At 38.0% G+C, this 11864-nt stretch overlaps 2 protein-coding genes across 2 annotated transcripts; both read left to right on the forward strand.

Annotated features, from left to right (window-relative positions):
• The first annotated feature begins 642 nt into the window (after positions 1 to 642).
• LOC118278157 (heat shock protein Hsp-12.2-like) lies at positions 643 to 1368 on the forward strand. Its single transcript, XM_035597255.2, has one exon. The coding sequence runs from the start codon at positions 718 to 720 to the stop codon at positions 1213 to 1215; it is 498 nt and encodes a 165-aa protein (XP_035453148.2). The 5' UTR covers positions 643 to 717; the 3' UTR covers positions 1216 to 1368.
• Positions 1369 to 2447: 1079 nt separating this feature from the next.
• On the forward strand, positions 2448 to 10450 carry LOC118274374 (phospholipid scramblase 2). Its single transcript, XM_050698862.1, has 5 exons — positions 2448 to 3153; positions 4204 to 4406; positions 6986 to 7168; positions 8290 to 8448; positions 10097 to 10450. The coding sequence occupies exons 1-5, from the start codon at positions 3105 to 3107 to the stop codon at positions 10118 to 10120; spliced, it is 618 nt and encodes a 205-aa protein (XP_050554819.1). The 5' UTR covers positions 2448 to 3104; the 3' UTR covers positions 10121 to 10450.
• Positions 10451 to 11864: the final 1414 nt, after the last annotated feature.

Below are 11864 nucleotides of genomic sequence, written 5' to 3' on the forward strand. Positions count from 1 at the left end.
CATCATCTTAGTTTTTAGATTGCACAACGATTTCTGATGATTACAATTGTTTACCTATGTTCAATTTGTCGAATCAGTTGAATGCGCTATCAATTTTGTGCACATAAATACAACATGATAGCCTGTAGTTACATTATTGATCGTCTATTTTAGTTTCAAATGCATATAAACTCTAAAGTACTATAGTTATTTGTTTGTTTACAAAGAATGTTATTCTGTGTCCTGAACTTTCTAGTTAAAATTAGTAACTCTGCTCGATACTAGATGGCGTTATATTAAAATTTCTTTAGCTAGACACTTGCTAGTAGTGACATCTGTTGGCTAATAGAGTCAGATCAATTACTTGTTGTTTTCAAAATGTTGAGTATGTTTTAAAGCGCAATGAAATGCTCAATAAATCAGTTAACAAAAGTTATAACTAATAAAATAAAAAGAAAACTACAAAATCATTCGAGACGTGGTTTAATTTACTCAATGTACCAAACCATCTTGAAGTCTCTTGGTAGTTCAACTACTAGTCGGTAGATGTCACTACAATACTCAACTGAGAATGTGCTCGAATTTTCTATTCAGTTCGGGATTGTTCATGCGACTTCTCGCTGACAGATAGCGCTGGTAGCACGCATATATAAAGGCGGCAGCGCGGGAACTCGGCAGTATTCAAAGTTTGACAGCGATAGAAACAGTAACACAAACGAAATAAACAAAACGACCAAAATGTCACTCGCGCCGTATTGGTTTCGTCATCTGAGGAATCTGGCGACTCGCGATCCTATCGCCAGGGCTTTCGAGGATCCATTCTCAGTGTTTTTGAGGGACCCGTTCTTCAGAGATCCAGTGAAATTCATTAAGGCAGCTACCGCACCGATCGAACATGTTGAGGGCGTCTACTCCGACCACGAGCTGAAGATTGACGGGAAGAAAGTGGAAGTGCATTTGGATGTTCAGAATTTCACTCCGGACCAGATTCAGGTGAAGACTGTTGGAAACGAGATCATGGTGGAAGGCAAGAAGGAGATTAAAAAGGAAGACGGTTGGACCAGGAGTCATTTTGAAAGGAGGTTTTTGCTGCCTGATGGATTCCCTCCGGAGCGTGTGGAGTGCCACCTTGACAAGGGAAAACTGAAGCTCATAGCGTTCAGGGCAGAGCCGTTAGAAGAGAGGTCCATCCCCATCCAAGACAAGTCCAGTAGCAGCAGTGAGAATAAATCGTAGACAAACAGTTGTAAATACGTTATTTCGACTTTTTAGTTATCTTTCATAGACTGATTAGTTTAGTTGTACGCAAACGGTACCAATCTGTTTCGATACTGTGATTTTACTTTTTTAATTGATTTAAATAAAATAAATGATTTTAATTAGGTATAATGTTGTTTCATTTCTAGTTTACCTTTAACGTTCAAAAGTGCTTTCCTAGTCTTTTTGAAATAAATAATTTTGGCTTTGACTTTGACCTACAAAATGAGTTTTATCCCCAAAGGGTAAGGCAGAGGTAAATAATAATCAATAGTAATATTATTTTTTAAAGTACTTTTCCATGTGCATAAATTATTTTGCACCTCTGTCTACACTCACGAGGAATATAACTATGACGAAAAGATGGAAAATATTATGAAACTATGGGGAAATATGCTCATCAGTATTCATCATACATAAATATTTGATTATTTATGTGGTGTTCTGTTATTATAAATTAAACAATATATAAGTAGCATCTAGCAGTTAAATGATTTGTTATAACAAATCTAGGTAAATCTGACACGTTTTTTTTTTGGGTCGCTCGTAGTCAGCATTCTAATAAATAAGACAATAAGTGACTACGCGCCCTAGCAACAAGTCCTATAACGAGATGTGTATTACAAGAACGCATAATCATGGGACTTCGCACTCAGAGTCACTTAAAATTACTGCCTTTGGCTATTGTTTTCAATACAAAATCGTTACTAAGGAATAGTTTAAGTAATCATTAAATGTCTCAGAAGTAATCATTCAATGTGGCAGAATGAGTACTAAAAATAAATAAGTAATCAAATTGCATAATTTGGTTGTTGACCTTGGGTAACACGAACATTGCAATTCGATGACGTATTTTGTATTGTATCATGTCTGACCTATGTCACCTAAAAACTAAGACTACGGTTATAACGACTTACTAAATAAATAAGACTAGCTTCTGCCAGTGACTTCGTAGTAAACCCTGTATTTCATGTTCCCGTGATGATTTTAGGGGAATTGCTCACCTAGTCTCCGTTAATTTTAGCTTGTCTGCCTGCCTATTGGTCAGTCACACAGACTATGATTATTGATATAAAAATATCAGTTATCATTCTTATTTCTTCATTAAATAAATTATAACTTTTTGTTCCTTGAGTCTTTAAAATTCACCAGACGACAGCCATCAAACGCATGCATGTCGAATTTAGGCACACAGGCGGCCTAAATGTTTTTTCTTTACGACTAACCCTTTATTGCAGAACGCAGACTTGCGGCGCGCGCCGGTCTTAAGTACCCACGTCATAGGCCGGGCAATGCCCTGGCAAGTCAATAATGACACTAATTGTTCCTACACTGCAGTTTACAAGTGCATAAGTCTTAGTCTAAAAATACCCTTTAATGCTATATGGGTTACAATTTCATTTAAAGTTTAAATGGCACTTATAACGTTTTTCCCGATTATGGTAATAATCAGACGAGTATTATGACAACAAGACATACCGTACATATAGTATCATATCAACAGCATGTATAAAAACTAGTGTGATTGTAGATACAGACTTCAGACGCCGGCAGTAACAAGTCTGGGGTTTGCCACGCCGGTCGTGTGCGCCGCGCCTTGCCCGTCGTCTGTTCGCGGCTTAATAATTATTACTAACCCTACGTTTATTTATACTTATACTACATCATTCGTATTCGTGTTTAAGCAGTGTAAACAGGGCTAAATATCAACTCTAACTGTGTAGATATAAGTTTGATTTTTAAACTTTAAATTAAATTAAAACTTGTCTGCCTCTAAGTGAGGAAGTGACCTTGTATGTGCATCGTGTTCATTGATAAACTGTCTGTGTTCAAATATTATTATTTGTGTGTCAGCTTGTTTGTAAACAATGGCTGCATCATCTGCAAAGTATGCTGCGGCTGCCGGCTCGGCTGAAAGTTAGTATTTTATCTTATTTTATTAATTTTAAGAAAACTTAGAGCTAATACATCTTTTGGTTATTTGATTTTATGTTGATGAAGGCCAATTACAAGTATCCACTTGTAAAATGGTAAAAGGGGCTTATGAGATGAAAAAAGATATTACCTATTATGTCTTTCTCAATGCAGTTGTTGTTGACATAGGTCATATTCTTATTAACACACTTCATTATTCATATGGCTTCAAAAAAAGTAGAAGGTACTATGTTCGGATGTTTGATTTTTTATTTTATTTCATCATAGTTTTCATTTCTATCTCTCCTGTCAAACATTTGCTATTTTCACAAACATTATTTTGAATGAAAAATCAAATACTTAACATTTTTGCTTTAAGTGCAGTCTCATATATTATAACGATGACGTTCAGTAAACAACAATAAGTGAAACAAGGCCCACACATAATCTGTCAATCACTTTCGCAAAAGTATTTTTCTCAGAATCTTGAGTACCTATTGTAGAATTTAAAAGCACTATACACTATTGTGTATAGCTTCGGTCATGACAGTCCACGCTTGGACTATGAACCTCCTATACATATGTTTTGGAGATGGTTGTTTGACAAGGCCTTGGTCCATTAAAGAGTACTGCTTCCAAGTCTCTCTAATGTGTAGTCCCTTAGTCGCCACTTACAATACCGTGTACCCATGTGGGAAGAGCCGAGTTGGTGCTAGATGCTCAGCCATCCCACCCCACAGCTAATAAAAGTGCCCTAGAGATATAAAAATGAACAAGAATATAAAAGACGGACTGCCTCGTTGGTCGAGTGGTCGCAAGTGCGACTGCCGGGCAAGGGGTCTCGGGTTCGATTCCCGGGTCGGGCAAAGTATTAGGTACTGGGTTTTTTTCGGTTTTTCGAAAATTTCTCAGTAATAGCACGGAGTCTGAAATTGTGCCCAGTATATGGCAATAGGCTCTCCCCCTATTACATGGGACTTATAACACAAACGGTGAAAAGTGGGTGAGCATTGTATAGCGGCATTGACCATGTGACCATTTCTTATATCACAGTTCCAGCTTTGGACCGCCTCGTCCACCTAGGAACAGTCACCGTCGACCAGCAAGGGTCTGGCTTCAAAGGCAACAAGTACACAGTGCACAGCGAAGGCCAGCTGCTGTTCAACCTGAAGGAAGATGGCCACGCCTTCACCTTCCTCAACCATGGGAAGACTAGAGGGTTCCACATGGATGGCGTGGATAATAATGGGAGACACGTGAGTACATCATATTAAAAGCGTAGTATGATAAGCATAGCCGGAGCTGCGGACTGCCTAGCGGGTTACCGGGGTTCTGGTTCGAATAGCAGGAGTAGGAACGGGGTGGTTTTTAGTTTGACACTGACTCTCGCCTCGCCGAAGGCTGGAGAAGTCACTGGATGATTTCCCCCTCAATGTTATGATTAGCATGTAGAGAACTGGACCCCTAATTCAATTAGACAATTTTATATTAACTGCTCTTCTTTACAATAATTTTAGTCTAAGATCGACAGACATATTTTGTTTTTTTTTTATTTTTTGACATTACTGACTCTAACTTGAGTTGTATAATCTTTATATATATAATTCTTCTGTACGTGTGTATGTCACTGAACTCCTCTTAAACGACTAGACGGATTTTGATGAAACTTTTTGTGTGTGTTCAAGAGGATCTGAGAATGGTTTAGATTCACAATTTTGTCCGCTGGACAAAGTTTTTTTAATTAATTTTTAATTTATTAGTAGTTGTTGATTTTGGAATGTTTTACATCGGATCCGACGGACGGCGCTACCATCGCAGTGTCAAATATTAATGACGTTAGATATTGTCATAACATTTGAATAATAATTTTCATCAAAAAGGTCCAGAATGTTTTAGCTTATTAAAAAAGTTTAAAATTTTCAAATTAACGTGTAGACAGGACAACGTCTGTCGGGTCCGCTAGTTATGCTATCAATTATTCGCGTAAGGCAAATTAATTGCACCAGGCACCCGAGCGAATTCCAGACAGACGGTAGACGTCATCAGACGTCTGCTGCTGTCTGGTTGAATGAATACGAATGTACAATACATAAGAATACATACATGTGTAATGGTTTATGATTTTTCTTAAAGCCTACTGGCTTCTGCCTCCGGTTTTACTCATAATAATACCCGGATAAAAAGTAGACCGTATTTAATGTTTTGTGTTGAACCTAATGTCGTTCAGATTCCAAATTCGTTCACGGTTCAATAAGATAGGTTTCTGCGTGAAAGAGTAATACACACGTGTACATCCTATACAAACAGATTATCACAAACTTTCGTATTTATAATGTTAGTAGGACTTAAACATTTTAGCATAATATATTTAGTTTAGGCATTAAAGTGTGGAGAGTCATGCTTCGGCACGAATGGGCCGGCTCGACCATAGTGATACCACTTACCACCACACATAGGCCTTACAGAAAACTGACGTGAAATAACGCTTGCGTTGTGTTTCATTGTGTAAGTGAGGTTACTGGAGGCCCAATTACACCCCTTCCCAATCTTCTCAACCCCCAATTCCCCAACAACCCTTAAATTCCTAACCCCCAAAAGGCAACGCACTTGTAACGCCACTGGTGTTTCGGGTGTCCATGGGCGGTGGCAATAGCTTACCATCAGGTGATCAGTCTACTTGTTTACCAGCTTACAAAATGAAAAAAAATTTGAATGTAGACTAGATACCCAGTACATATACTGCCATAGACTGCCTCGTTGGTCGAGTGGTCGCAAGTGCGACTGCCGAACAAGGGGTCTCGGGTTCGATTCCCGGGTCGGGCAAAGTATTACTAGGCTTTTTTCGGATTTTCGAAAATTTCTCGGTAGTAGCACGGAGTCTGGAATTGTGTCCAGGATATGGCAATAGGCTCACCCCCTATTACATGGGACTTATAACACAAATGGTGAAAAGTGGGTGTACATAGCGGCATTACGTGTCGTAATGTGCACCTCTGCCTACCCCTTCGGGGATAAAAGGCGTGACGTTGTGTGTGTGTGTGTTCTTTTTTCATTACGCAAAGTAGACTTACTGACCTACCTAGCTTGATAAGTCAATAGCTGCTAGACAAGTAGACACATAGATCTAGGCGCACCTTCCACGCAACTAATTGAAGTGTTCTAAAACTGTCCCTAGCTGAAGTGTTGACACGTGTCCAGCTTAGCTCGCTGTGCATGACGTCATCGCATCACATCAGTTAATTGATTCACTTGCAGTGTAGGAGTATGTGCTGACACCCATCACCCATAAAACGGGATTGTTTTGTAATGGTATACTTGTTTGGTGCCTAAACGATTGTAATGGCCTTTTAAAGTTTGTGTGCACAGCGGCTGTTAGCCATGTAACGTGTTACAGAACAAACTGTTCTTTATGAAGCGGCCATTAAGAAGTTATGAGCCTTTGTCCTTTCTCTCTCCGTAACGTTCCGAAAGGTTTACCTAACATTTAATAGATATTATTATAATAATTACTTTTGTACAAAGAGGTAGGCCTACTCAGCGTAAGTGGAAAGAGCGAGTCGTAACTCTAATATTTTTTTAAGATAATATTTTTTAAGACTAATATATTTTTTAATTATATATTTTTTAAGACTAATAAGACTAATATTTTTTTATGGGATCGAATGGTATATGAGTGAGTGAATAACTATATAGTAAGCAATACGACCATGGTCACTCGCAGCACAAAAAGAGTTTTAAGCTCATTGACAAGTTACTGTCCTTTGTAAGGCCTGTTTGAATTTTGTTTGAAGTCCTAATTAATCCAAAGCTTCAACAGTTTATTCGTCTTTCTCAGATCTTCGTTCTCCGCCGGCCAGGGGTGCTGATGTCAGATAAGGTGGAACTGCACATGGGAGGGAAGGTGGTCAGCATCGTGCGCAAGGAGCCGACCCTCATGACGCCAGTCTTCAACATCAACAACGCACACGACGTCCCCACGCTACGCCTCAAGGGAGAAGTCACTGATTATGACTTTCAGGTGATTTTTAGTACATTTTGAATTAATTTTTGATTATTTTGTTCTTTAAAAGGCCATGTTTTTTAACTTTGATATGTCTGCGTTTGGCCACCAACCCGCTTACTGCCAGGACGGCGAAGATGTGGCTGAAGATGGATCACACAGACTTAGACCATGTCTTGTTTTCCTTATCCACATAAACTTTTAATATGTCGCAATCGAAGGTAGAATTGGAACACTAGAGATCGGCTCGATTAATCGGCTATATTTACTTTATTTATACATAATTAATGGCTTGTTTAACTTGAAGATAAACCAGTTTTTGAAACAATCCGTTCTGTTATTATATCACGTATATGTTGTTGCCATTGTGTAACCTTGTGCCTTGGAAACCAGATGACCCAGTGTCAGTGGAATGACAAAAAATGCACGAGATCTTACATTATCGGAGTTTGGAACCTTGCCCGGTTTTATAGGCAATCAATTTTAATCGAATGCCTAGATTTATAGACTTAGATGTCTGGAATCCATCTTGAGCAAGTGTGGTGATTAGTTTAATGGTCATTCTTCGTACGTGTGGGATGAGCAGAGCCGAACAGAGTGATTACAGACTGATTTATTAACTGAATAGTGAATTTATTGAGCAAATAGCATTTATTTTCCTATTCTGAAAACAAAATAGCCACGCACGTACCTAGCATTGAAATGGCTAACGTCTGAGACATGCTTTTAGTTTCTTAAAAATAAACGTTGCCCCACACTAGGATTTTTTCCTGTGTTGTGGTTGCTTTTACAAACATACAAGTTCACATACACATGACACCCACACCCGGAACAACAATTTGTGGATCACACAAAGAGTTGCTCCTTGTGGGAATTTAATCCGCTGCACGTTGCGTGGCAGCCGGTTGCCCAGCCACCGCGTCTACTGTGCAGTCGCTTTCTTTAACTTACGCGCTAAATAGTAGGTAGGTACATGTTATAATACATATATGGTCTAAGAAGGCAACCTATCCAAAAGTGTATTTACAAAAAGGTATCATGAATCAAAGACGACACTATAATGTTCGATTCCTTTGTTTTTTATTAGGTTACCCTCTTCCAACTTAGGTACTTTAAACTACAAAATACTCTAACTACAGTTGCAGACGATGGACAAGACGAACATCGGCAGCATCAACAAGAAGTTCCGCGGCATCCTGCAGGAGATGTTCACCTACACCGACAGCTACGTCATCAGGTTCCCCACTGACCTGGATGTGCGGTTCAAGCTCGCTGTCATAGCAGCCTGCGTCTTAATTGTAAGTTACTATTGTATCTGTTTTTTTTAGGTTACTATTTCTAACTACAACACACGACACACACACACACACACACACACACACACACACACACACACACACACACACACACACACACACACACACACACACACACACACACACACACACACACACACACACACACACACACACACACACGCACACACACACACACACACACACACACACACACACACACACATAACACACACACACACACACACACACACACACACACACACATACATACATACACACACACACAACGTCACGCCTTTTATCCCCGAAGGGGTAGGCAGAAGTGCACATTACAGCACGTAATGCCGCTATACAATGTTCTAACTACGGTCAGTAAAAGTTTTTTTTTTTTTATGGAATAAGCCGGTAAATGAGCAGACGTATGAGTAGATGGTAAGCAATCACCGCCGCGCATGTACACTTGAAACACCAGATACGTTACAAGTGCGTTGCCGGTTTTTTGGGGGTTAGGAATTTGAGGGTTGTTGGGAAATCGGGGATTGGGAAGATTGGGAAGAAGGGTAATTGGGCCTCCGCAAGCAACGAGTGAGCCTTTGTAGTTAACTGCTGGACTATGGATTGGTATTTTATTTAAAACGACTTGTATTCAGATATTCTACAAATAATATAGAAAAGAATATAACATGTTAGTTATAAAAATGATAAAATGTGGAGTTCTTAATAATTTCTAATGTAATTTTCTAATATATTTTTGCCCAAGTACCAAAGTATTTAGTCTTATGATTTGGCGTTTATGATCGGATATCACCTTATTTATCATTATCACTACGATAATGGCTGACATCCGGTATATATTGTCATAACCAATATAAATAATATCTAATATGGTTTCTTAAATGGAATAGAATCGTCAGACGTATGAGGAAATTGTGTGGATAAATTAATAAACATAATATAAGTATATAATATAAATTCACATATAGATGTTGTAGAGATATACGAAGTAAACAACACTGAAATTCTTTATTTTAAAAATACTTACATAAAAATACAATACAACAATATTCCAATATTAATTATTATGTTATCAATCAATTACCGCGTCGTGTGTCGCGGAATGCTGCTCATGAATATGAGCCTCTAGTAGCATGGCTTGAAACTAGTCGAGTTCCTCGTCAAACAAATACGTGAGTAAGCCGATAACATAATAATTAATTTGGTATGTCTCACGAAAGTTATAATAAAATATTCCAATATTTTTTTAATGTCTTATATCTACAAATTGAACAAAAAGCAATAGTGCGTCTAATAATGTGGCCAGGCACTATAATATACGTATCACCTATGTGTTAGCGCTTAGCATGTAGACGAGCAGACCTAATTGCTTATTAACACGATACTAATGTCTGAGGTCAATTAACAGATATTTTGTAGCCGCACGCATATCACTTTAAAACTTGACTCCTTTTCGGAGTCAAGTTAATGTAACTTTACCCAATCAGAGAAGCGATTCCTGGACCTCTAGCTCTGTGACCAATCAGAGAAGCTACTCTTGGATCCCTAGTTCGGTAGTCGCATCTACGACAACACGATTTATAAGATAGTGGACTTCTTTATAACTAATTTATACTTTTTTTTATGTTTTCAGGATTACCGGTACCACGAGCGTTAGCTGAGAAGACATAACGTTTCAATAATTATTATTTATATAAATGTTTCTCTAACGTCCTAGTACTGAAACGCTACTCAATTTTATGTTATACTTAAATATCGTGCTATCTCTGTCATTTTATAAAGAATTGGTAGTGACAGAACTAGTCTTGAGAGCGTCTTAAAATTGAGTAGCCTTTGAGTATTTGGACATAAATGTAATACTTACTTACAAGTATAAGTACCTAATTGTTTTGTTATTTTTACTTTTTCTTAATTATTTTTATTATGTTATAAATAAGTTTATCTTAACTTACATACTTATCATACATATTATAAATGCGAAAGTTTACATGTTTGTATGATTGTATGTTACTCCCTCACGTCAAAACCTCTGAACGGATCGAGATGAAATTTAGTACAGGGGTAGATTATGGTCTGGAATAACACATAGGCCTCTTTTTACCCCACGGAAATGCAGGCGAAGCCGTTGGCAGAAGCTAGTACCTAATAAGTCTATCTACCATTAATATAAACTAAAGTGATCCCATTACTTATGTATAAGCTACATAGTTAAGCTAAAAGGCTATGTATAAGTTACTTAGTCTCACACAGGTCTTGTATATATTTAGGTATTTACGCATAATTTATGTTGTTTATGATTGCGTGTTTAAATCAAAACCAGTACTTCGGTTCGAAATGCTACTTGTGTCACATTAGAAATTCTAATTATGCTATTTATAGTGCTTACTCATAGTCTAGCTAGAGTAGGTAATAAAATCTACTAAAGCCTAGAACTACGAAGTGAAATAATAATAATTATAACCTCGAGGGTTGGTGTTTAGTAACGTGCCTCAATTATTAACGTTCTGGGGCAGAAGTTCCCAACCTTGAATTTTTGTAAGGCTGCTACCTATTACTTTTTTCACGTGAGATGTCGCCCTGAGCCGCGAGGCTTGTTCTCCTAAAAATGTTGATTATTGAAACCTCTCAGTTGTGACATACATTTTATTTGAGCTTTAACCATGGCATTTTTATTAGGTGTTATCTCGTGTATCTTTCATCAAACCACGGTGAGGCGAGAGGGATTGTTCTGACACTCCCTTACTGACTAAAAACCATCCCATTCCTACTCCTGCATTTCGAGCCGGAGCTCCGGTAACCCGCTAGGTAATCCGCAGCTCCGTTCTGTATAGACCTTGGCTAACAGTTAGACCTACTTATACCTTTTATACCTATATATTAATAGTTCTAAGTTTTGGATATTTTTGCCTATACTATACAGTGGATGCAGGTGGCGGCTTGTCGTTCTACGCGGAGGACTAAGGGGGAGGCCTTTGTTCAGCAATGGACGTCTCTCGGCTGATGATGATGATGATACTATACATGAGAGATCTTGGACTGTACAGACATTATTACTTGTATTCATCAGAACTGCAATAGGTACTTCTATAGATTACCTAGGCAAATAGATAGGTAACTTATCAGTTATCGGGCCAAATCAAATCAACACTGTCAATAGTATTATTGGTAAGTATTTGTATAAGTACCTATTCAGGTACTTATTAATGGTTTTATCGTATTGTTTTATTTTACCCACTTAATTCTTATCATTGCATTTATCTGCTATCAACAATTCTTCGCATTGCCAATGGACTGACAAGATGCCATTCACATGATGTTATAGGTAAAGTCGCTGTGAGTTTAGTTATTGCTAAGTTTTTTTTAATAATTAGGTAAGCATGTATGATAATGTATCTTTGTTT

This window comes from Spodoptera frugiperda, chromosome 15, assembly GCF_023101765.2.
Source record: "Spodoptera frugiperda isolate SF20-4 chromosome 15, AGI-APGP_CSIRO_Sfru_2.0, whole genome shotgun sequence".
In the NCBI taxonomy this organism is placed as follows: Eukaryota; Metazoa; Arthropoda; class Insecta; order Lepidoptera; family Noctuidae; genus Spodoptera; species Spodoptera frugiperda.